Source organism: Mustela lutreola, chromosome 6 (assembly GCF_030435805.1).
Source record: "Mustela lutreola isolate mMusLut2 chromosome 6, mMusLut2.pri, whole genome shotgun sequence".
Taxonomy (NCBI): domain Eukaryota; kingdom Metazoa; phylum Chordata; class Mammalia; order Carnivora; family Mustelidae; genus Mustela; species Mustela lutreola.
The window spans coordinates 1,379,235-1,404,184 of NC_081295.1; the positions used below are offsets into that span (position 1 = coordinate 1,379,235).

The 24,950-nt window shown below is 60.4% G+C and overlaps 1 protein-coding gene across 3 annotated transcripts in view; it reads right to left on the minus strand.

Moving 5' to 3' along the window:
* Positions 1-24,434, minus strand: part of SMOC2 (SPARC related modular calcium binding 2) — a 141,546-nt gene extending 117,112 nt beyond the window's left edge. For all 3 annotated transcript variants that reach the window (XM_059176495.1, XM_059176494.1, XM_059176493.1), the window contains exon 1: positions 24,309-24,434. In XM_059176495.1, the coding sequence (XP_059032478.1) occupies positions 24,309-24,392 (84 nt within the window). In that variant the 5' untranslated portion in view covers positions 24,393-24,434. The remainder of the gene's footprint in view (positions 1-24,308) is intronic.
* Between the last annotated feature and the right edge of the window lie 516 nt (positions 24,435-24,950).

Below are 24,950 nucleotides of genomic sequence, written 5' to 3' on the forward strand. Positions count from 1 at the left end.
CCAAGGCCCAGAGCGGTGGTTGATGACCGTGCTTCGATCCGGCGTCCAGCGGTGGGCGCAATCCGTGCCTACGCTCTCTCCCAGCGAGCTGCTGCCCCACTTGCGTTCACATGTGTGTCTGTGCACAAACACACACACACACACACACACACACATGCTCTCTCCCAGTGAGCCGCCCCCTCACACGCACGTGTGCACACGCACAGACACACATGCACATGTGCACACGCACAGACACGCACACCCGCGTGTGCACATGCTCTCCCCGTGAGCCGCTGCCCCGCGGCCGGGACCCCGCTGGGCCGCTGTGTCTTCAGCACGCGCTTCTCATTCCCTCCTGTCCTCTCATGCCCGGCCCCGACGCGGACACAGGAGAAAGAAAGGGCTCAGTTACGTTCCAAAGGTCCTCGAAGAAAAGAGGTGACCGAAACACTCCTCAGCGAGAGACCAGTGACTGGACTGCGTCGAGCCGCGCGCCGCGTGAGTGAGAACACTCCACGCTCTGCACACCGAGCCGCTGAGCGGCAGCGATGGGAGCCCGAGGCGGGAGGCCATGCCGGTGCGGGCTGCTGGTCGGCCGCTCTCCTGCAGGGCCTCCCCTCCGCTTAAGCACCGCACGCCAGTCTGAGAACCCCCGGGTTCGTCCGTGGGCTGGCTGGAGCGTCCACGGGAATGGCTGTTCCTGTGGGGCCAATACCCTGCTGCCCCCCCATGACATCAGGATTTGAGACGTGCGGAGCCGCAGGAAAAGAAACGGCAGGGACCGAGCTTCTGAAGTTAACTGAGACAGAACTACCCTAATTCAGACCAACCGCGGTTAAAGGAGGGACGTCCTCAGCGGCGCCACACGAGAAAGCCTGTAACAGACATACGGAGTCTTAGATCGAAAACCAGCAACTGCAGATGAGCTGGTTCTGAGCTGTGAGCCGTGACGTGCTCCGAGCCGCTCCAACAACTCCACGAGTTCCGCGGGCCCCGAAACCACGACAGCTTCCAGACATCATCAGAAGCCTTTAGAATGCAGATGTGTGACTCCGTTCCCCAAATACACGGGAAGAAAAAATCACATCATGCACCGCCCTGCTCGTTGCGTCTAATCTCTAACAGCAAAGTAAGTCTGAAAGAATCAAATACAACCACAGAGGCTGGGATAAATAAATTTCTACAAATCCACGCATCAGAAATGGAACAGTCCACTAAAATCATGTAAAAGGTATAGAAACCATTTTCCAACAAAAATATTTAAAGTTTTAAAACAAAATTTTTTGAAGTGTAGAACGGATCCCAAGGTTACGTACCTACCCACGAACACACACACACGCGCACACACACCCAGCACATGGACGCGCACGCACGCGCACACACACCCAGCACACGGACGCGCACGCATCACACAAGGACCACAAACCGTCCGCCCCGCGGCGTCACCGTGTGTAGCCCCTGGGGCGAGATGACACGGGAGAGAGACTCTTCTGTTTCCAGATTCCCCCAGTGGACCTTGGCAACTGTTCTTTTTTAAAAAATCATTTTAATACGTGTTATTTTTAACCTATAAAATACTTCCACCGTAGGGAAAATACGTGACGGCGCGCCCATCACCCAGGGGACGGTACAGACAGCAAAGGAAGACGAAGCGTGAGTTACTAGAAGTGACAGCAAAACTAAACCCCAAGCATCCATCAACACACAGCGGGCACGGATCCCGGGCCTGCGCCCCCTTGTCATCTAATGAGGGACCCGATGTATACGGTGAACGTCGCCGATCAGGCACACATTCCTGTCACCCCCGTCACCGCCGGATCCAGACGGACTCCCCAGAAACACAGGCACGCTCTTCGGGGCCCCAGCCGCCCGCCACAGTTTACAATAACTGAGAACAAAACCGAGGTGCCCAGGTTCAAGCTCTATTTTGGTCCCACCGCACCTGCGAGCTCCTCTGAGTCTGTAAGCGACAGACCCTCCCTGTGGCTCTGCAGGCAGCCCAGGGACACGGGACACGCGAAGAGCCTGGCACCCTGCGTCACACCACAAGTCATCACACCCAAGACTGCCAAAGTCACCCGGTCCCCACCACACCCTGGTCCCACCTGTCCTACTGGGCCCAGGGCGCCAGCCCCACCCTGCTGTGCCATCCCAGGGCTTGGAGGGAGCCTGGCTCCTGCCACCTGCCACCTGCATCCCCAGCCCGCCCTCCCCTCCGCCCGGGACTTCATCTTCTCCTACCAGACAAGTGTCCCTGCAGTGAACGCCCACCGGGCTGCAGACATCCGGCCAGCCGGGGCGCTGGTCCGTCCACCCGGGGCTAACCTCAGCCTCCCGTCCGTCGCCCTCAGGACACACCCCCGTTTCGCAGGCTGGACCTCACCTCCCGCTCTTCTCCCCAAGGCTTCCACAGGCTTTCACAGAACTGACCTCTGCCTGCACCCGCGACTCGCTCTCCTTGTGCCCGTGGAGCAGAGCAGGTGACAGGAGGGGCTGATCAGCGCCTTGTCCCCTGGGCAGTCCGGCCTGTGCCTGGCAGGCCGCAGCCATTCCTCAGGGGTCTCAGAAATAAGGAAACGAGTGAACCCGACCTGCTTCCACGGGACGAGGAAGCACAAAGCAGTGATGGTTACACACGAGGCCGCACCCTTTGTAGGCGTCGTCTCCAAAACCTGAGAGGGGCATGTGACGTCACGGGAGGAGACCAGGAAGTTAGGAAGTTAACTCAGGGCTCGAGCCCGCGTGGGGCCGTCTCTCGGGCCCCACGTCTCCCACCTCCGGGGGTTGCCGCCGTAAGAACTGTCTGGCGTCAGTCGGCACGTGAGCACCCGCTCCATAGAGTGGTCTAACCTGCAGTCAGCCGCGTCGACCTGGCACCCTTCACTGCTCTTTTTAAACAATTGATTCAGAAGTGTGTCTGAATCCTTCGTCCCAGGACTGGAAACTAGTTTTCTGTGTAGTCAGCAGGGTGGTATCATTCAAAAGTGAAGTGAACCGGTCACACATCCCAATAACTAGGAAAACATGGTCTCGCCTCGGAACCAGCCCACATACCCAAATGCTGGAAAATGTTAAATGCTCAGAAGCCTGGGAGAGGCTTAGCTGAGAACTCGGTCATTTGTTCCATGTTTTCTAAGTCAAACAGCAGCAGCTTAGCCTGGGCTGGTGACAGTGCTTTATTGTGCATGTGGCGGAACCCCCGGAGTTGTGCAGTGTGTAGCCTGGGCCTCTGTGCTCCGTGTCTGAGCTACGGAGCTCTTGCAGAGGCAGCTGCAGGTGCATCTGGGGTTTGGCCGGCTGGATAAAATTGCAAATCATAGACTGCAGGTGGTGTTTAAAGACCCGGACATCATGGCATTACCAATACATGGGGTGCCCAGAGGGCAGGGGGCCAGGACCAAGCACCAGACAGAGGACAGAGAGGGCTCAGTGCAGGACAGGGGGCCTGGACAGGAGGACCCATCAGCCCTGGGACAACCCAGGAGCGGGCATTGATGGCAGGCCCACGGGAATTTCAGAACAAGGAAGCGGCAAGCTCATTCATCTTACCCCAAAGCCCCAGCCTTACCCCCGGACACAGGGTCCCGGAGGGCAGTTAATGTCGCCCGCCCCTTGGGCCCAAACCAGCTCAGCCGGCGGCTGTCCTCCTAGTCCTGCAGGAAGGTGAGCCCGGCCACCCTTCTGCTTCACCAGCCTCCCCCGCGCTGGGAGGGGCTCACGCGCTGGAGGAACGAGAGAGCAGACAGCAGGAGACCCTGTGCCGCGACCCCGCACCCCGTCTCACTGGGCGTGTGCTTGTGTGGTTGCGTCAGAGCGACGCTGTGGAGGGACTCGGGCAGACACACACTTACACTCACGCTCACGCCCACACGCACAGCAGACATGCTCACACACACACCCACACACACTCACACGCGCTCGCACTCGCACACCCGCGGGAGGAGGGAGGCAGCATGGCTCCGGACTCGCTGAGGAGCCGCCGCGGGGACAAGGGCCGCGGACCCAGGAGACGAGGCCCCGCGGCGTCGACAAGAAGGGGCCCCGGGGACCACCCGTCCTGCCGCACCTGGAGCGCCTTGACAGTCAAACGCGCCATCTCGTACTTTCCGGCAGCACCGCAGCCAGGTGTGGGGGGAGGCCCGGCCCGGTGTGGCCGCCTCCCCGCCTGCACCCTCCCAGGCAGGCTGTGGTGGCCTCAGTCTCTGCCCAGCCCTTCCCCTCAGAACGGAGGTCGCCGCCGAGCCTCCGTCGTACTGAGGTGTGCGGCCCAGGACCAGACTGGACACCTGATGCCGCAGGGGACAGAGGACCTGTAGCCCCAGAGCATAGCCAGGGGACCGGTAACGTGTGCCTGGTGCACGAGCCGTAACCTACCCCAGGGGACGCCATTTGCACGGGTGACCCTGGAGAACCGCGAGGACAGGGTGCGGCCAGCAGCAGGGGAGGGACGAGGGCTGCCCGCCACGCCGCACGCACCCCCGGGAGATGCGCGAGGTCCCCACCCTCCCTCTAGGGCTGGCTACAAAGTGACACACAGAAGAGGGCTCTGTTCCCGAGAAACCGAGCTCCTTCCGCCCCTGGGCCGTGGAGGGCAAGAGCCTGCACTTCCTTCTGTCTGCGCGAAGGGTGACATCGGACACCTCACTGGGCAGGAGTCTCAGTCTTGCGTTTCCTGAGAAATCAAGACACCGCAGAGAACAGCAGCATGGAAAGTTCCGTGGAAATGCACCTGAGCCGGGGTGACCTCCAGCAGCTGCTCCTGGAGCTCAAGGAGGCCCCTCGGGCTGCACCCCCCCCACAGCCACGTCCTCCGGTTTCTAAGAGGAGCGTTTCACAACCGATGTGCATAGACAGAAATCCGAGCAGCGACACGGTCAGGTACGGTGGGCACGTAGAGGAGAAGCTCTCAGCATCTCGCATTTGCTATTTCTTCCCTTTTTATGTTTTGGTGAAAATCACTCTGGAAGTGCCTCGAAAGGCTGTCCAGAGAAGCCAGAGCAGTTCCCCATCTTCAGCGTCTTGGGATGTGCGGCCTTAGATGCACTGAACATGACGTCACTGAAACAGACTTTGTGGGGCCCTGAAAATGGAAGCGTTTTTCGAAACTTCGATTATACATGTTCGACACAGAGCACACGAATGGCGCAGGTGATCACGTTTAAAATTCAGAATTTTCTGAAATGAGAAGCCATCTTTGTGGCAAAGCGGACAGGTCCTTCTCGGAAGGAACAGCTGCCCTACGACGGGAAGATGAGGGCCTTCATTCTTAAGGACACTCTGCAGGACCAGCAGCGGGTCATGGGGTCCGAGATTCCACTGAAAAGAGAGCGTTCAGCCACAGCCGGCAGGTCCCGCTGAGGGGACCAGATTGGAGGCCGACAGGCACACTCTGCAAGTGGCGGGCGGTGCTGGTGGACGTCGGTCCTTGCCCACACCATGAGGGGTCTGCCTGAGACCCACACACGGCCACACGGGCCAGTTCTGAGGACAGGAACACACATACGATTCTGTGTGTCTTTTCTGTGAGCACAGCGAGTGAGAGGACACTATTGTCTAAGTCAGCCCTGCCGCCCAGGGACCGGAGAGAAGACACATGCCAGATTCCCTTGAATGGCCTGGAAATTTCCATTCAGTTTTCTTCAAGGGATGAGAAAGCGTTTGCAACGGGCCTGCAGGCCAGGAATCTTGGCAACTTGCGGTGTGGCCGAAGCTAGCCGTCCTCCTAAACGGCATCTCCCGGACCAGCTCCGTCGGGAGGGAGCCAAACGCTCTGTTATTTTTACTACAAAAGCATGTGACTGGGGTCTGGGTGCCGGCCCGAGTCTGCGCGCTGCTCTGAACCGCTAATGCTTATTGATGTCAGGACACTGTTTGCAAACAGAAAGATTTAGAAGATCGTTTCCGTCTCCAAACCCTGACCCTTGGAGTTCCAGGCTCCCCTGTGCTCCAGCAGCCCAGCCTTCGTGTTTACACAAACCCGTGTGCATCTGTTTATAGAACGCGCCCTGGGCCCCCAGTGAAGCCCCACCCCGACCCCGGAGGTTTGCCACACTCTTCCTGAGCCGGGACGGCCCCGCACACACAGGAACTCCCAGAGAAGTGGAGATTTCAGAAGGCGGAGCTCCCTTCCCCTGATGCCCCACAAGGGCCGGAGACCGCACCCTGGAAGGCGGGGCCTCACGTGGGATAGAGACCTGCTTACCAGTCAGGGGCCACGGAAGACCCTGCCCACAGCTGGGGCCGTGGCTGCCCACAGAGGGCTGCACTGTCCTGGCCTCGGTCCCTGAGGAACACGGGACGGGACCCGTCAGTGAAGCGTGGCCAGACCTGCGCCATGTGGACATCCCGATGCCAGCTTACGGGACCTGATTGTTCCGGTTGTTACCCAGGACTCCAGCTTCCTGTGAGACCCCAGGAGAGCAGGGGTGCGCACGAGCCCGGCCAGCTACCGAGGCAGCACTTCCCAAACACATACCGTGTGCTGCAAAAGTGAGCTCGGCCCATGAGGACGCGGGAAAGGGGCGATGGCTCCAGGTCTCCACGGGGCATCTACACACGTTGAGAGGACGGCCTTGAAAACCACCTGAACACCCCACACACTCGCAGCAGGGAGAGCCAGCAGCCCCCCTCACCTCACGCACACCTCACCGGCTCCAGTCACTGTGGGGACGGAGAAGCCTGCCACCGTCCACTCCCGGGCCTGGACACGGCCCTGGGCCAACACCCCGGCGTGTTGTCTCCGGCCTCTGGTTTTGTTCAGTGTTGTTACCGACGGACTGAGCATGTGCCTGCGGAGCCGAGGCACAGGGAGGTGCACGCGACAGCTTCCCGGGGTTACGTTTAGGGGGCAGGGGTTAACGAAATGCATCCGTCGTTGAAGCAGAAAACAGGACGGGTCTGCAGCAGGTTGCCAGAGTCTCGTTGCCTCTACGGAAGATCTCTCCACATTTGGCACTGCCCAAAATTTAAGAAAAGTCTGAAAAGCCGTCATCCAGGGCAAGGCTGTCAAAAGGATATCTGTGACCCATCGGGACGGCATCGGAATAAACCCAGTAGGACACTCAAAGGCCAAAGCAATTCCACAGCTTTGCTGAGGTGTGAGCCATGTGCGATCAAGTTCACGTGCACAGGAGACGGTTTGCATTTCAGCCCAAGCGCGTGGGTTCGGGGCTGACTGAGCTCAGGCCCCATGGCCCCCAAGGGGTAGCTGGAGCTGTGGGCCCCAGTGTTCAGGGACCACCCCGTTGTGCGGGGGCCTCCGGCAATGGGCTGGGACAGTCCCCGGCCAGAGGCCCCCTTCCTAAGACGGTGGCAGAGAGCAGCCCAGGCCCCAGGCCAGCCTCACCGCTCACCTCTGCCCCGCACCACCCCAGCCCCTGGGGGGAGCCCAGGCCAGGAGGAAGACACTGCCTCCCACCTCCTTCCCACACCCCGCCCTGGCTGGCAGGGACACAAGTGCCTGGTCGCAGGTGCGCCCTGACCCAGCAGGGCTTCTGGAATCTGTCCTCTGGGACAAATACTATGAGAAGAAGGCTTTCTTCCGGAGGCTTCTGGGAACGGCCTCCAGCGGAAGTTCCTTCCCCGCCTACGGACTGCACCGGCAGCCTGGCGGCCCTGGGCCCCGGCCACAGTCAGCCCCGCCACCCTCCCGACCCAGCGCAGCCCAGCCGAGGGGCTTGCAGAAGTGCTGAGCGGAGATCAAGGGCCCCTGAGAGCAAAGGCTCTTCTAGCGGGTAATTCTCATCCTACCTTTATGACTTTCTGTTTCTCGAGTTTGGGTCAGAAGCATGTTTGAGGAACAGAGCCCCCGAGAGCTGGGTGGTGAGGGAGGGGACTTGGAGCCCCCGAGAGTCACACCTACTGCCTGGCAGCGCCGGACCCCAACAGGGTCCTCAGACGAACGTGGGGGCCTCCAATGAAACACCTGCTTCGTGTGTGCGAGATCACTGCCAGCGTGGCTGAGGCTTATGCGGATCTTGGAAACGGTAGGATGAGCAGTTCCTCTCACCCACTTAGCCCTCTTGCCGGGGACACACCCCTTTCAGTCTCACTGCCGGGTCCCCGCACACAGAGCAGGGCAGAGTGCACAACGTTGGGCGCCCTGACGTCAGGTCATTTCCCAAGCTGATGTACCCTGTCTCCTGTGCATTTTCCCTCCCTGTGACCACTAAACTCACCTCCATTCCCTCCCTAAACATTTCTGCATCAACGCAGTCTGCACCACCAGATGTCCTAACGGTGTCATTCCACGTCAGTCACCAGAACCTACCTTTGTGAAACACGAGATGACGGCCTCACATGTGTCCAACACCACAAGAGGCTGGGCCTCCAAAACCAGGGAGGAGGGCAGGTGACCCCAGCCAGCAGAGAGCTCAGGGGAGCCTGGAATCCTCCGCCCGGAAAGAACCACGCCGTCCGCAGACACCAGCTGCATCTCCACGTCACTGAAAACACGACATCTCCCCAGAGCCCATCCGTCGGAGCTCGGCACGGACTCCAGAGTATGGGAACTGCCTTCATGGTACTCGACGGAACTGGAATCCCGAAGTCACCCACAAAGCGGGCTCGAGAGACAAGGTCGGCTGACCCCAGCCACTCAGGGAGCCAAAGGCGGCAGAAGTTAAGGGAGCAGAGGGAAGGGCTTCTGGACGGGAGGAGGGCACAGCCCCGGCCACTTGGCTGATCTAGACAAGAGCCACCATCGCGGAGACTCCGTAAGTGACGACACTCCTGAGAAGCCCACGAGCCGTCTCCCGCCGAGGACTCCGCACATCCGCATCGCAGCCCTGACCTAGAACTCCTCGTTTAAAGTCTCCGTGCCCAAAGGCAACCGGAGTGTCCACGGCTCACGGAGAGTCCGCGCCAGCGAGCTGCGCTCTCCCGCCAGGTGCACCTCCGCCGCCGGGGCACCAGGCTCGATGGGAAGAACTGAAGGTCTGCACGGGCTCCTCCTCGTCAACGTGCTACGAGGGACTTCAGTTTACATCCAAATGCTTTAAACAGCACCAGAATTCCACACCAGCTTCCCAATAAGTATGCAAAGGAAACCCGACACGAGAGTGGACTGAAAAGTCGCTAGAAGACGGAAGCTCGCTCAGCCTCAGCAGGGCAGGGAGGGGGGCCCTGGAAGCGCGTCCTGGGCCTCGCCCTGTGCCTCTCCCTTTTCACAGTCTCCAAGAAAGACCCCAAAAGGTTTACAAGTGACTCACTTGAAATTCAGAGTACGCCCACAGCACAGGGCAATGAGGGGATTTCCTTATTCGTTCTACCAAACAGCACAGAACTGTGGGCGTCTTACACACACGTGTCAGGGCCCCACGGTGCACCGCGGCCCTTCCGGGCTCACCCGTGCACCGGCCATTCCTCGCCCTCAGGCTACAACCATTCCCAGCACAGGAGACCCACAATGGCGCTCACACCACGCTGTACCCTTAATTTTAAAGGTAGTTGGTCTATGTACACATTTGCACTAAAATAAGTCCTTCTTAAAAATGACTGCGATGTGCCACGAAGGTTTGGGCGCTGAATCGTTTTTACTAAACTTTGGCACGAGGTTTCCCCTTAAACGTGAAGCCTGCCAAGAAGGGTGGCGGAAAGTCGGAGAAGCCGCAGCCCCGGTTCTGCCAGGTGCCCGACTTGGGCTGTTCCTAGCGCAATGGTGGCGGCGAGCGCGCCTCCACCCTCGCAGCTCCCAGGCTGCTGCTGTGACCGGCCCTCCCCCTCGCCTACCCCAGCCCTCAACGCTACCAAGTACAGATGTTCACAATTCTCATCCTAACCATGGTTTTCAAAGTCACATGGGCAAGTCTAGAAGCGGCCACACAGCTCAGGCATGTCAGGAGGTCCCATGCGGCTGGGTGGTGTTAGTTCTCAAGATTACGTTGCTTCTAGAATTTCATTTCATCTCTGAAGCAGGACACCCCCCGACTTCCAAGGGAAGGACTCACAGGACTGTGCTCACTGCTCACGTGAGCTGAACGACGTGCCCCTGCCAAATCTTTCGGCACATCCGTCCGTCCAGACGAGCCCTGCTGAATTCCACCACGGCTAGCCCACCTCAGAAGGTGTCTGGGGGTCCATAGGGCTCAAAGTCGCAGCAAGAGCCACACGCACCATGAAGCCCCTCGAAGTCCACACCACCCCCTGGGGGACAGCATGAGGAAGCGAGACGGGGACAGCCGGGGAGAAGCCGCACAGGGACTTGGGATGTCCCCATCACAATAAACGGGCTCCCAGACGGCTGCGGCTCTCCCCATACGATGCCCTGCACACCCAGAGCCCCACCCCGACCCTGCCAGGCGCCATGGGGAGTCTTCCTCCAGCGTGTGTGGGGACTTCAGCCCAGACGCTGCAGTGCACGGCCTGCCCAGCCATCCTCCTCAAAGGAGGACTTTGGCCTCGACAGCAGTGAGTCCATGGAACACTCCTCAGCTCCAAGACCCTCGTCTGCAAACCTGCTCCCCAGAGCCTCCAGTGCTCCAGGGACTCACCCTCACCCGCGACGACCAGCCGTGTGACCAGGGCACTGCACTCGGTCCTTCTGTGCCGGGTTCCTCACCGCGGCGTGGCACAGTCCGCACGCCCACCACGCGGAGCAGGGGAGGGAGCCGTGCCCAAGTCCCCTCAGCATCCCGTTAACTCATTATTTCTAGCGCGTCAGTCACAGCAAGGGGCACACTTTGCAACTTCTGCTAAATGAAACTGCAAGATTATGCTGGTTTCCAAGACATAATTAATAAATTAGCTTTTAACTATTACAGGATGAGAGCTAAAATAACAATACGCCAACGGAGCACCCCCAGCTTTCCTGCAACTCCCACGTGGAGCTGGCCATAGACCGACCGAGAGTCAGGAAGGCTTCCTGGAGGAAGGGCGGCTGTCTGCAGAGAGGGAGGAGCCGGAGCCAGCATACGGCAAAACCCAGGGCGTCCAGCAGGCCCGGCAGTGGGGCTGAGGCAGAGCGAGTCCTTGGCGTGCGCAAGCCAGCATGCCAAACCGGGGAGGTGGGCACCTGGAAGGGGAGGGCCTCGCCCAGGAGGGTCATATCCCCGCTGAGAGCTGGACCCTGTACGAGCGCAGCAGAGCTGCGTGTTGACAGCGACCGCCAGCACAGGGCACGGTGACAGAAGAGGGCCACGCTCCCGCCTTGCAGCCCCGAGGACCGAGCTCAGGAGCTGGCCCCACCCCCAGCAGCAGCAAGCCCAGGGCGCACGGCCAGACTGAGTCCTCCTGCCCACTCCCCACGGGCCCTCTGTTGGCCAGTCCGTGGCGGCCCAGGGAGGCGCCTCCTGCAGAACTTCGTCCTCACAGCGTCCCTCTAGCACGAGTCCAGGAGGCCTGTGTGGTGCTACAGTCCACACCAGAGTGTGTCTCATGACGGGGCCCAGTGTCCACTTCCGTGGCCGGTGACTGCGATCGGCTCTAGGTTGTACCCGGAATGTCACCAGAGAAAAGACGGCAGACGAGAGGTGAGTTAGCCACAGAATGACTGATGACCGGGAGGACATGGAGCAGAAGGTTCCCTACCAGACTCCTCAGACTGTTTCTCGACGGAAGGAAAGAGAGGAGAAAACTGGTGGGAAATCCAGAGCTTTCCCTCGGGTGGGCGTACTGTCCTCTGTCCCGCTGGGGTAAGTCCTCACCCCAGCCAGCAGCCAGCGCCAGGCGGGCCTTGGGCCGCTCACAGAGGAGGCCGGCCAAGCAGGTCCCCTCGGCCCGCGCGGCTGCGCTCAGGTCCCCGTCTGCAGCGCACGCATGTGGTTACCCCCCGTGTGCCACGCCTCCAGGACCCACCACCCTGCCTGGCTTTAACGGGAACCCAGCCAGGTCAGACCACCAGGGAAGGACCATCCCGGGGACCAGGACCCCTACGGGTGGCCACACCCCCCACGCCCGCCTCCCATGCCTGCCTCCCCCCACCCCACCTCTCCCGCCTCTACCTACATAAGGCCCCACCCCACACCCCCACCCCATCCCCCACACCCTGCCCCCCAGGGCCCACACACCCGTCACCCTGGTCACAAGCGCAACCACGTTGAGGCTGCTGGGTCACTCGAGGGTGATGTGCGGGGCCGGCTGTCAGCACGGTGGCGCAGCTGTGCTCAGAAACCAGCCCCCACCCGCCGACAGCCCAACAGGAAACCAAGTCCTTCCCAGTGTGGCACACATGCCCACATTCAGGTCCCAGCCCACGGCCCTCCAGGGTCCTGCAGCTCAGGGATTGTCACCCTCGGGGGCCGGGCCGGGGCACTGACAGCCACTGGCGGTTTGGAAAGCCTCGTGGGGCTTCTGTGGACACCTGGCAGGAGGGGGCACAGAGCCCATGTCGTGCGCCCTGCAGGCCACCAGGTGCGTCGTTGGGGACTTGCACTCCCAGAGCTGCCCGCCTGTGTGACGTCAGGATGGCCTTGGGGGTTTTCTGAGTCTCCCTTCACTGTGGTGTCGTGGTCCCCACAGCTCGACCGCTAACCCACGGCCGCGGGGACATCTGACACCAGCGACTCTGAGACAGGCCCCAGGAGTAATGATGACATTTGTGTCCTTTGTTTGGCATTTTTTACCTGATTGTGTTATGTAACCTCCGTAAGGTGAGTGAGTCTCAGTCTTCAGAAAGTCCATTTAAAGGAGAGAAGGAGAGAGGCTGAGCATGAGCGTTTCCAGGTACAGCAATGAGGACAGAAGCCGCCTCTCACCATGGCGAAACCCAGCGCAGCCCCCGTGCCAGGCCCCTCAGGCCAGCCTGGGCACCGTGTCACCGCGCGCAACCCGCCCGTCCCCCCTTGAAGGTCTCACTTCCGACTCCGCTCGAAGATAGAAGGCAGCGTGGAGATGGCCGGGCCGGCACGAACTCTGCAGCTCTCGCGGAAAGCTCAGCCTCCGGAGTCAGGCGGAAGTCAGCTGCCCTCCCATGGCCCTGTCGAGGGTCGGGGTGAAGCGGCAGAGTGCGCTCTTGCCCTAACGGACAGACAGCTGAAGAGCCAGAAACAGGAACCCCGGATCACAGGGTGCACCCCGTCTGCCAGTGCCCCCAGCACTGTGGCTGCACCCCCCGCCCCCAGCATCATGGGCTCCAGCACCAGCCTGCACCCTCTGCCTGCACCCCTGCTCTGACAGCCTGGGAGGGCCCCCATGGCTGCCCAGCCTACCCTCTCAGAGCACCTCGTGCCCTGCGCCCAGCCCCTATGCCCCGCAAGAGACCCTCATGAGGCCTCTGTACACGGCCCGGCATCTCTGTGCCTAGCACACTCCCCACCGAGACCCAGACCTCAGAATTTAGGGGGACAGCCCCCTCCTAGGCAGCATTTTGGAGAGCGATGATCCCTTCCCATAGCCCCAGCCCACTGTCCACAGCTCCAGCAGGGGCACAGGTTACGTGACGCACAACCGTCTTCTCTGCTGGACGCTGCCCGGTGTCATGGCTGGACAGTGAGTAACCTGTTTGTCCCATTGTCTGGAGCCGGCAACGGCCCTGGAGAGACTCCACGTCTGTCACACACCTGGTCCCTCGAGCCCACCCAGACGCTGCGCGTGCCGCGTCACGACTTCATCCCGTGTGTCCCTGGGCTGTCCCTCCTCCAGAGAGCCCTCCGGCCCATGGGACTCGCATGCAGAGAAGCCCCCCAGCATGGGGACGGGGCCTGGGCTGCAGGGCACCTCTCACGCGCACTGCCTGCCCTCGTGCCGCGCCGGGCCCCTGCCTGCCTGCCCGCAGAGCCGAGGCTGGACCAACTCTGCCACACCCGCCCTTGGGAACGCCCAGACAGCAGGGATGTCAGCCCTGAGAGCCTCGATCTCACAGCCAGAGACTTACGGAAACCCAGAAAGTAAAGAAGAAAAGGTTAAAAAAAAGAGTGATTTTTTTAAAAAAAACAAAGCCTGGTTAGAATTTGGCTGAGTCAGATTCTGGGTTAGCACACGCATTCTTCTCGGACATTTCAGTTCACAGAGCCCGGGGGCATACAGGCTTCTCTACCCTCCCCACGGGGAACAGGTGACCTGACCTGCACAAGGCTGGAGGCCTGGCTCCGGGGCCACAGCCGGTACCCGGGCCGCAGGGAGGACGAGACGGCCAGGCGCGACTCTGCGTGCTGGGCAGACTTCAGGAAACCCAGGGCAGAGAGAGACAAACACAGACAGAGATAGAGACAGAAAGAGAAAGAGACGGAGACCGAAAGACCAAAAGCTTTAAAGAGAGAGACTGAGGGAGACGCAGAGACAGAAAGAGACTACCTCCAACGCTCCCTTGCTTTGCCAATTAAATTGTCCTTTTTGCTGCATTTGGGGCTCAGGTAAGAAGAGAAGGGGCGAGGTTTCAGGAGACGGGCCAGGCGGCCCCCAGAGGAGGGATGCAGCGGTGGCACGGCGCCTGAGCTGCTCTCTGGGCGCAGCCTCCTGCCCCGCTGCCCTCCCTGAGGCCGGTGTCAGCGCACACGGGCAGAGGTGCACCTGCTGGGGAAGGTCGTGGGGGACCATGACCGCCGGTTAACCTGCGGCTGGACCTGGGCTGGACCTGGGCTCTGGGAGGCCGCTCACCCCTTCCTGCCCGCCTTTCACCCCCAGAAGCTGCCCCCAAGGACACAGCCTCGAGACGGAAGGGTGATGTGAGCCTGTGAGGACTGGTCGTTCCTGAGCCCATTTGGAGCCTCCTTACGAACATTTCCAGTCTGGCGGGAGACGAGACGCCAGAGCCCCTCATGGCCTGGGCCATGGCCCAGGATCCCCAGAGCCCAGGGGCAGCCCCTCCAACCCAGCACCAAGCAGCAGAGCAACCCAGGCTCCGCGAGGACAACCTGGAAATGAGCCCCAGCTCTGATGAGAACCAGGCTGGGGAAGGGCCACCCCAGGATGGCAGGCGTGGCCCTCCTCCTGATGGCCTCCGGAAAGAGAGTCCGGGGGCGACGGCAGCCGCAGCAGAAGGAAACAGAGAGACGCGCCCAGGACGAAGGAAGGGGAAAGAGCGGGGACAAGGGTGGGCCGATCGCGACTTCTCCGAACTTCCTGCGGAGTCTCGGGTACAGCGAGACGGGAGTGGTTTCTGAGCCTGGTGCGGTGAGGGGTCGGCGGGAGTCTGGAGGGAAGAGGGTGTCCCTGGACACCCGGGAGGGCCTCTGTTGAGGTTAGGACCCATCACAAGGGGCAGGCTGGAGAACTTCCGTCCCCGGAGCACGGGGATATCGTACGGATTCTGCAGGGAAGTGTCATCGGACTCCCTGAGCCGGCAGTCCCTGCAGCCGCGGCAGCCGGGGGGCAGACAGCCCGACGGCCTCAACGCAGCACTCCTGCGGGCGGCCGGGAGCAGCCGTGCATTTACCGAGCGAACCCCAGACTCGAACTACAGCTGCCGGAAACACCAGATGCAAATTGTCCTGTTGCTTCCTTCCCTGATTGAGCATCTCTGCACCGTGGCTCCAGTCTCTAAAACTGGAAAGCCGGACGTGGTGTCGGAACCCACACTAAGTGGCAGCAGCCTCTGAGGTCTTTTCCTTGTCAAGGTGGCAGAGGCTCTGCTGGTGGTCAAACCCCAAAGCCTACCCAGGAGCCCCCCAGCACCAGGAGCCAGGCTGCTCTTGGGCTCCCTCCTGTGGCGGGTGCCGGGAGCGTCGAACCGGCGGCCTGCACGCGGGGGCGGGGCGGGGGGCGCAGCACCTGTGCTTCCGGCTGGGTGTGCACAGGCCTGGGGTGCCGGACGGAGATCCGAGACTCCACCTGGATTCTACTTCTGAACGGAGGCAATGATGCATCTGCGGCAAGTCCCTCCAAAAGTTCAGTCTTTTAAGGATGAAGACCGGGTTATCAGGAGCACCGATCGGCAGGTTCTGCGAAGCTACAACTTAGCGAACGTGTATGTTCAGGTCAGAGCTGTTACTCACTTTCCCACCCTGAGGCGTTCGCACAATCTAAAATACATACACCCAGGAAGTGTATCCAGCGTCTTGGCAAGGATGTCACAAGGACGAACGAGATGCTATTGTGAGGGCGCGGGAAGCTGGCTCGCTGCGGCTCCAGAGAGAGAGGCTCGCAGGGTCGAAGCAATGTATCACACGGAAGCCCTAATCCGCAGTCCTGGAGGCGTCGCCCCGATGCCGGGAGATGCGGCCCGTTCCCCGGAGACAGCTGGGGGCGCGGTGCCGGAACGGGGTGTGGCACGTCGGGACTGCTGGGCGCTCGCTGCAGGACATTATTCGATTCAAATGTCACTCACCGGCTTAGCGCAAGCCTTTTAGAGGGAGTTCGCAGGAACCTGTACTTGGAAGTCTGAGGGGGTGTTTTGATTGTCCAGTCATTGATGCTGAAGTGAGGTGAAGGAGGGGAAGACGGACCCAGACCTCCCGGGCGCCTCCCGGAGCAGTGCTCAGGGCAACGGGCGGACATGCACCCCTTCTCTTCTGGAGTGAGTCCTGGCCTGTCCTTCGGGTGTATCAAGGCCAACAGCCCCCTTCCAGGAGGACAGAGGGGTACCCCACACACCTGCCCGAGCCAGGGACGGTCCCAACTGGCCTAAGGGGAATGAGAAAGCAAATCTCATTTTAACAGGACTAACAAAGAAGATGCCACTGACGAATTAGGGGGGGCAACTACTGGGGACACTGGCTTAACAGAACCTCAAGTTTAGAAAGCTACATGGACAAGTGAGCCAAGCACACACTCGTGCCTCTTAACAAGGCTCTGCTTTGCCACCTTCTGCGATCTTGTATCTAGACTGACCGCCACATTCCTGGAAGGGTACTCGTCCACCAGAGCTCGAAATGGGGCCTCAGAAAAGAAACTGGGAGCCTTGGGCCCTCAGGACCCCACAGAACAGATGATAGCAGACACAGAGCAATGCTTAGTGGCCGCCTGGGGCACATGAACTCCTCCTGTTATCTTCAGTGTCCTGCAAAGGCTGGGCAGAGAGCCGGCAGGAGAGGCAAGGACTTGGGGGACAGGAGGAAAGGCACCTGGCCTCCAGAAGACCTCACCATCTTCCCTAAACACAATGGAAAGCAGAATACTATACAAGATCTGTAAAATAAGTAAATGAATGAAATAAAACCAAACTCCTTCTGAAGTTGCTGCGGGTCCAAGAGAGCCTTCCTGATGACAACTTGTGTTCCCTAAGGAATGGCCTCGGACCAAGGCACCGGAAGGTCTGTGCTCTCTCTCTTTTCCGTGTCTAGAACTTGGTGTGTCTGTTTCCCGAAGATGAGGGACTTGCCGGCCAAGCTGTCCTGGCCCTCGGTGGGCTCCACGGGAGCCCGGGGCGCCCTCTGTCCCTTCCTCTTCTCTCCGCCACCCTCCTCCAGCCGGCCTGGCCTGCGGCGGCTGCCCTGCCCGGGGGGAGGCGTGGGGAGTCAGCCCAGCCCTGCACGCAGCTCAGGCTGGCCGGCGAGCTATGGGCCTGTGTCGGCTCAGCTGTGTCACAGCGAAGAGATTCTTGGGGCACGTGACATCTCTCAGCAGAAGGAAGGAAGGGAGATCACGAGCTGCGTCTCACCCTTTCCCCAGAGCCACGGTGCCAGAGACATCTCTGTGCCCGCAGGTGACGCGCCATCTGGACCTCTACCCCAGTGGCCTGGGAACCCCATCATTCATGGGACCGTCTCAACCCTGCCAGCCACACAGGACAGCAGGACACTAACTTCTGGTTTCCAAAGATCTACTTTTTATGTTAATTTTAAATAAACTTGAAGCAATTTTGGGATTGCACAGGCCCAGGTCCTCTGTGGAAAGAATCCGTACACACGGAAGACAAACAACGCGCTAAATTCTGCTCTGAAACCTTCGTTCACATCTCACAAGTCGCTGCTTCACTGACGGGCGTTCATGGAGCTTATCATCATCGTATTCCGTAATTCCCGTATCGTGTCTCAGAGCGGCCGGCGCCTCTCCACGGGCCGTGAAGGCTTTGCTCCGACGGATGCCTGACGTGCAGCCACAGAGCTGCGAGGGGTCTCTGGGGTGATCCTGTTCCTTCTGCCTGTTGCCGGTGTTAGGGGACAGCTGGGGCAGGGCAGGAGAGAGCACGCCTGTGACAGGTGCACCAGGAGAGGCTAACCAGAGACGGCGGCCGGACCCGCGGAGAAAGGCAAGTCTCCCTCTGGTTCCTCTCATGACGGGCCGTACGCAGTGGTGAGAGAAAGGAGCGGGAGAGGGAGAAAGAGGCCGCTGGGTGTCTGTGGATGAGGCCTGGGTGAGATCCAGGCCACGGGGGCCACAGAGACCCGCAGCTCCTCATGGCTCTGGCTCAGCAGCAAGGCTGTCAGGGAAGGCACCTGCCCGCGCCCACGGGTACGTGAGCTCGTCAGCAACGGCACAGCATGGAAGCTGAGGAGGTTCCCTCAGAAATGAGAACCCTCCGCTGCTGGCCTCGGCGACGCGCTTCCCGTCACCGCTCCAAGTGTGCGCCAACCACCCTCAGACACTGTCCACTGAGGCCCAGTCTCACGGGCCCCTCCAGAGAAGGAGGTTCGCTACTGGCCGTCGGAGGGTCCGCACTGCCTGGGCCGGACACAGGGGCCTCCTCCTCCTCGGGCTCCACGGGGCCCGGTGCCCTCCCCTGCCACCCGGAAAGGAGTCGGGGCAGAGGGACGCCCACCCGGACCACTTCCCAAAGCAGCCTTCGTGGGAGGCCCAAGAGGGCCCAAGAGGGCCTCCTTCCCGGCACCCAGCCTGGGCACGGGCCCTGGAGCGCCCTGGCCTGGTCCAGAGGACTGTCCTGTCTGCCCTCGCGGGCTGGGCTGGGACGGCCCAAGCCCGATCCCAGGAAGGGAGTCGCCTGCCTCTGGCTCAGGCATCGCGCCCATAGCGTGGGTTCCTTTGTTTCTGGGGCTTTGTTACTGGCCAGAGGGGAAGACAGACACACAACACAGCCCCCCTCGGCCCGTGAACCTCAGCGTGGTTTTGTCAACAACCCGGCAACTTTGTTCTTGAAGAAGTGACTGAAATCTAACAAATTTGAGAACATCCGAGATGGAACGCGGCCTCACAGCCGGGGCCGCACTCTGAGCCCGTGATCAAACGCACCGCGGATTATTGTGTTTACCTAAACTTGTCCTGCTTTCCGAGACTTCATCATTAACGGGAGAGACGTTGCCAGCAACCTCAAACCGTAAGTGTCGGCGCACCCCCCGCCCCCACGGAGAAACACCGCCCGGGAGCCAGGCTTGCTGGTGGGTGGGTCAGCTAGCGGCTGGGGTCCCGGGACAGCAGCGCCCCCGCGGCACAACGACCGCCCGGGCAGAGCCAAGGGGACGCCCGCCCCATGCTCCCGGGCGAGCGCCAGCATGGAAACTGCTAACCGGGACCGCACTAGGAGCAGGATCTCCGTGATGGCAGCCGCGGCGATTCACGGTGACTCGGGCAGAAGGAGAAAGACCACGGCGGGAAAAGAAGGCAAAACAAAGGAAGACGCGTGGCCGAGGAAAGGAGAGGTCGCTTCCTGTGTGGACATTCCAGCTCGTCTCCGGGGCCAGCGTCGTGGGCCACACACCGCATTAGCTCATCCACAACAAAATCACAAAATCGAAACGTGACCGCGGTTCTAGTCGTCACTCTGAGACTGCCCTCGCGTCCAAACCTCCGATTAAACTGAGCAGATATCACAGCGCGCAAGCTGCCACTTACAATGTCTTTTTAAAATTCTGACAGTACAAATGCGTTAACATTTCCCTGGGCTCCAGGTTTTGTGTGTGTGTTATTACGAATCTTTGCTCTTTGATTTCCAGCCTGGGGCTACAAAACCACATAAGACCGTCTGTTATTAATGCTTCCAGAATAATTTCTTCCTGGCCCATATGAAATTAGGATTTTATTTTCTGAATTCTTTCCTCTTGCAGGTTTCAGTTAAATAGCTAATGCATCAAGCACTTTTCAAACTCGAAGCACCTACGAATGTTAATAGCGGGATCCTGCCCTACCGCCAACACCACCGATCGGTTCTACTTTTCTGTAAATGAGCTCAGAATGTTATTTCTCAATTCTTCTTCTTCAATTTCAAAATCCCACTAGAAATCCATCAATCATTTTTGGCCTCTGTCTGTCATGTGGAGAACGGTATAATTTTAATTCAAAATGTGTAAATGTCACCTTGCCCTCTCTCCCAGTGCTCCGCTAACCCTAACTACAGCCCCCCTAGATCCGGGAGGCTCCTGAAGCCATTTTGATGCAGAGTCACCTAGAAATCTGCTGTCCTGAGCCGCTGTCACGTCAGTGCCTGCTTATTACGCAACCCTCTCAGGACCTGAAGTTACTTATGGCTTCATTTATGGTCTTGATACCAAACCAGAATTCAAGTGGCCCTCCAGATGCTGGGGCTCAGTCACAGGCAAGGGGGCTTCTAGTTGGAAACCGCCAGTTGCGTTCCCCATCTCTGTCCACCTCAGCTGTCGGTGGTCGGTCTCGGGCTGACGCTGAGCCCAGCCCTCCCAAGGCACCAACGTGCTCAGGGCACCTGCAGCACAGCAGCAGGAGAACAAACACCCACAGTCGTCGCCGGAGGTACCGGACCCGACCGCTGAGACTCCGCAGGCACATCTCACCCTCGTGGCCCGGAAATGGGGGACACTTTGGAGCCGATGCTCCCGTGACATCAATATCAGGTTCCCCTGCGGGCGTGCAAATGATGAAATATTTTAGAATTTACAGATGAGCAAATGCCGGCTTTGCGTTTCCTTCCCCTCTTCCAAAGCGAAGAAACGCCTGCGGGGTGCAAGCGGCCGCTTGGACTCTGTCCTTCCAGGGCCCTGGCGGTGAGTCCCGAGCAGGAAGGTGGGAGGAATGCAACGCGGAGCAATCCTGGGTCCCTGAAGGGGACACGGAAATTAGCTCCGGGAACACCCATCCCCCAAAGGAAGAGAAACAAATGCAGGTTGAATTTGGAAACGGCTCTGTCAGCTCCGGGCCAGGGGCAGCTCCCCCGTGTCCTGAACTGGGTGCCACAGGACGTTTGTGGGTGGACGGTGGCAGGTGTCGCGTGAGCAGCACAAAGCCCCTGGCAGAATGCCGAGCGCAGATGCTTACGGCCGTGTCCCACAGGCGAGCCCAGGACACGGGCAGCGGCCGCTGGGCCCAGGGAAGGGCGAGGCGTCTGCCTCTGGCGTGTGGCACACCACCATTCGGTTGGCTCTCAAAGGAACCCACTGGCTCCTTCTCAGATCCTGTGGGAAGGGGTCCAGGAACCTCAGCGCCCGTGCAGAAAGCGTTCGGGAGCGGGTGTGCCGTCCGACCGCTAGCACCCGTGCAACGACCCCCGTGACAAACTTGAAGGCATGACCACGGGCGCGTGCTGCGTGCGCCCAGGTGACCTTGACCGCAAAGTAGCCGGCAGTCTCAGCCTTCTCAGAAGTACGAGGGGTGGGCGCCTGGGTGGCTGCTTAGGATTCTTTTCCCCTCCCATTCCCTCCCCCTACGCCTCACCCTGCTCTCTCAAATAAATTGATTAAATCTTTTCAGTTTTTTTATAAAGAAAAAAAAGCTAGGCATCCCCATGAGAAATGGACATGATCTCGCCTTAGAATGTACCTACTTCTTAAAGAAAGAACAGCTGTAGACCCCATGAGGGCAGATCAAACACACGGAACACCATCTGTGGACTGCCAAGAACAATGAAGTCTGATCGATAACCAGGAGACCAGGAAAAGCCAACAAGAGTCATAAGAGAAACACAAAGGTCCTTGTGGCACCATTTCTAAAGAATGACTTGGCAACGTGCCTTCTCTCGCTCTCGAACGGAGTAGTAGCCGCGCCCCTGCCCCTGACAGCACTGCCCCCGGACAAAGAGTGTGGGTGTGAGGAGGGCAGAGGGCCGGTGCGCAGCTCTGGGAAGCCGGTGGGGACAAGCCCCCAACCCACAGAGGTAGGGGACGATCCCTGCTTCTAGGTGAGGACAGAACAGAAGGAGGCGCAGAGGAAGCCGCGTTCTCTCCTCTGCCCGTTGACCCCTGCACGCCTGAACGAGGCACACAAACAGGCCAAGACCAAAGCGGCGTGCTCGAAGCCTCTGTGACGGGTGAGAGCACCGTGTAGCCAGGGCCCTCACACCAGAAGGACACAGCACCGAGCTGGCAATCATAGCAGTCGAAACTGCGTCACGCAGGCAATGGCGTGGGTGTCATCAGAAATAATGCTAACGCAGAGCTAACATATGCCGGGCGTGTCAAAGGCTTCATCCTTAACCTCACAGCATGTTCAACAGACATTACTCTATCCCCAGGTCACCGACAGGGAATCTGGAGATGAAGAAAGTTAAGGCACAGCTCCAGAGTCGGTCACACACCCAGAAGACGCCCCAGCTGCCCGGGGCCGGGGCTGTCTCTCTGAATGATTAAAGATCAGGTGTAAATCTTGTCGAGGAAACAGAAGATGCCCAAATACTAGAAGGTGATCTGGAAAGAGGTGATCACCGCCGAAGATCCAGCACGTCCAACACTCCCTCGGGACGCCTCAGCCGACTTGCTGAATTCCTGGACTGTGGGACCGGATGGGGGCTGGGATATGCCAAAATCTTTTAGGGCTTTAAATTTTTCCTCTGGTCATGAAAGCGTCATGCATCATATTTGCAAGTGCAGATTTAAGGCAAAGGTCTTCTGGGAGAGTGTAGTAAGGAGCCTTGGTCCACACTGGACTCCCCAGGCAGGCAGCCAGGGCCCATGCAGCCGAGAAAGACACGGAGCATCCCAAGAAGCAAAGGACAAGACGTCCCAAGTAAGTTACACACAAGAGTGGCCGGGAGGGAAGGGAACCTAGAGATTTAATAACAAACCGTCTTGCTTCTGCTTTCCCAGGGAGGTGCCAACAGACCCAGGAGCTCCCAGAAAGCGGGCACCTGGGAGTCTACCTTTTACACATTCAGAAAATTCACGGCAAGGGTAGGAAAGCTGGTTCTCCCAGCTCTGGGAGACAAGGCCAGTGTCGTCTTTGGGGAACTGCTCCATTCCTCCGCGGCCTCGGTGTGCTCTGAGCGGGAGGGGTCTGTTGGTACTTGTGTGTGTGCCTGTGTCTACGTACTGTGGCTGTGGACACACGGGGTGGGGGGCACCCACAGGAAGTCGAGTTTGACAGCCTCTCCGGTGATAGCAGTCCTGCAGGAAAGCTGAGCCAGGGGAGACTGCCTGGGAGCTTCCAGGGAGCAGTTTCTAATCTACAAGTCATTTGCAAGACACAAGGCAGGGACCCAAGGGCTGCTCCAGAAGAATTTTAAGTATGAACAGTGAACTCACTAACATCTTTCCCCCTCACAGTGCTTGAAAAGGAAGAAAGAAAGAGAGAAAGAAAGAAAAAGGCTCACAGCGCTGCTTCAGACTTGCTGAAAGCAGAGCCAGCCGGACCGCAGCTCCTTTCAAAAACCTTAGGTGTTTTCGATACAATAACCCCTTCAGGACAAGCCCCACTACTTCAGTCATCTCTCCGCCCGAGGTCAGTCATCTCTCCGTCCGAGGTGTTCTCTCAAGCACTTGTTCAAAAACACATTTAAGTGGAATGTTTTCGTTTCTGCAGATTGCATTAATTATGGGTTTGCAAACGCAGCAAGCCCACGAGGTCTGCCCGAGCTGGGGGCTGCAAACACCCGGCCCGGGCCAGCGGCGGGTGGCTTGGCTCACGCCCTGCACCGAGCTCCAGGCTTGGCCCTGCGCTGCCGCTGCAGAGAAGTTTCAGCTAAGAAAGAAAAACACACAGCGGTCAACCGCGGTGACCCACGCGCTCCGGAGCGTGCCTGCCTGCGCGCAGCCCCCGGACCAAAAGAGGACCAGGGAAAGGGGACTGTGGGACATGGAGACGCCTTGTCCCCCAAGTTCTGCCGGCTGACACGAGGGAAAATACTATTTATTTTAATGTCATCTGCTTCCTCCGAGATTCCCTTGGGGAGGGTGTCTGGACACGCAGGCGAGCCAAAGGGGGCTCAGGAGGAGCGCCATGACAAGCAGCTCCTTTCCCAGCAAGCGGCCGCGGGTCTGCGCTGTGCCCCGGCAGGGCCCAAGTGACAGAGGGACGCAAGGCCGAGCCCGCCCCAGGCCGGAGGGGCAGCAGTGAGTGGGCGAGCGTGTCCCCGGCGGGCGGCCCTCGGACAGTCCGCGGGGCGGCGCCGGCGTCCTCAGCCCTGGGTCCGCGCCGGGCCCTGCCCCCCAGCCAGCTGGACGCGCAGGAGCCCAGAGCACCCCCACGCGGCCGAGCGACCCCAGAAGCCCACGCAGCCGCCTGCGGACCGGCCCGGGCCTCACCTGCCCGGACCCCGAGGCGGGAGGCGGCGCCACGTTCCCCAGGGTCACCTGCTGCCCGCGCCCGGGCGCAGGGGCAGGAGGAGGCGCGGACCGAGTCGGGACGGGCCGCCGGGTCGGCGCGGGGCGACTCACCGTGAGCGCCGAGAACTTCTGCGCGGGCGCCGGCGGCAGCAGCCCGGCCAGCAGGGGCAGCCAGCAGAGCTGCGGGAGCAGCATGGTGACGCGCGGCCGGCGGCGGCAGCGGGGCAGGGCGGCGGCAGCGGGGCAGGGCGGCGGCAGCGGGCGCAGCGGTCCTCACCCGCGCTGGGCGCCGACTCCACGCGCGGCCCTCCGCGTCCCGTGCGGCTCCGCGTCCCGTGCGGCTCCGCTCCGCCGGCTGCTGTCAAACAACCCAGAACTTCCCGGATCCTCCTCCGGCCGCTCGCTCCCTCCCTCGCCGCCTCCGGCCCCACCCCCGCCGCGCCCGCTCCTCCGTCGGCCGCGCGCTCGGCCCGGGCGCCCAGAGCGCGGGGTGCGGGGTGCGGGGTGCGGGAGCCAGCGGCGGAGCGGGCCTCGCGGGGCTGCGCGTCCGGGGGAGCGGCCGGCTTGCCGGCTTCCCGCGCGCACACGCACACGCACACGCGCGCACACAGACACGCGCGCACACGCACTCGCGCGCACACACGCACACCCGCGCACACCCTGGGAGAGTCCCAGGCACGAGCCCAAGATGCGTTGAGCCCTTCTAATGTCCGGGGCATGACCCGCTGGCGCAGAACAGACCCTGAGGTTAAC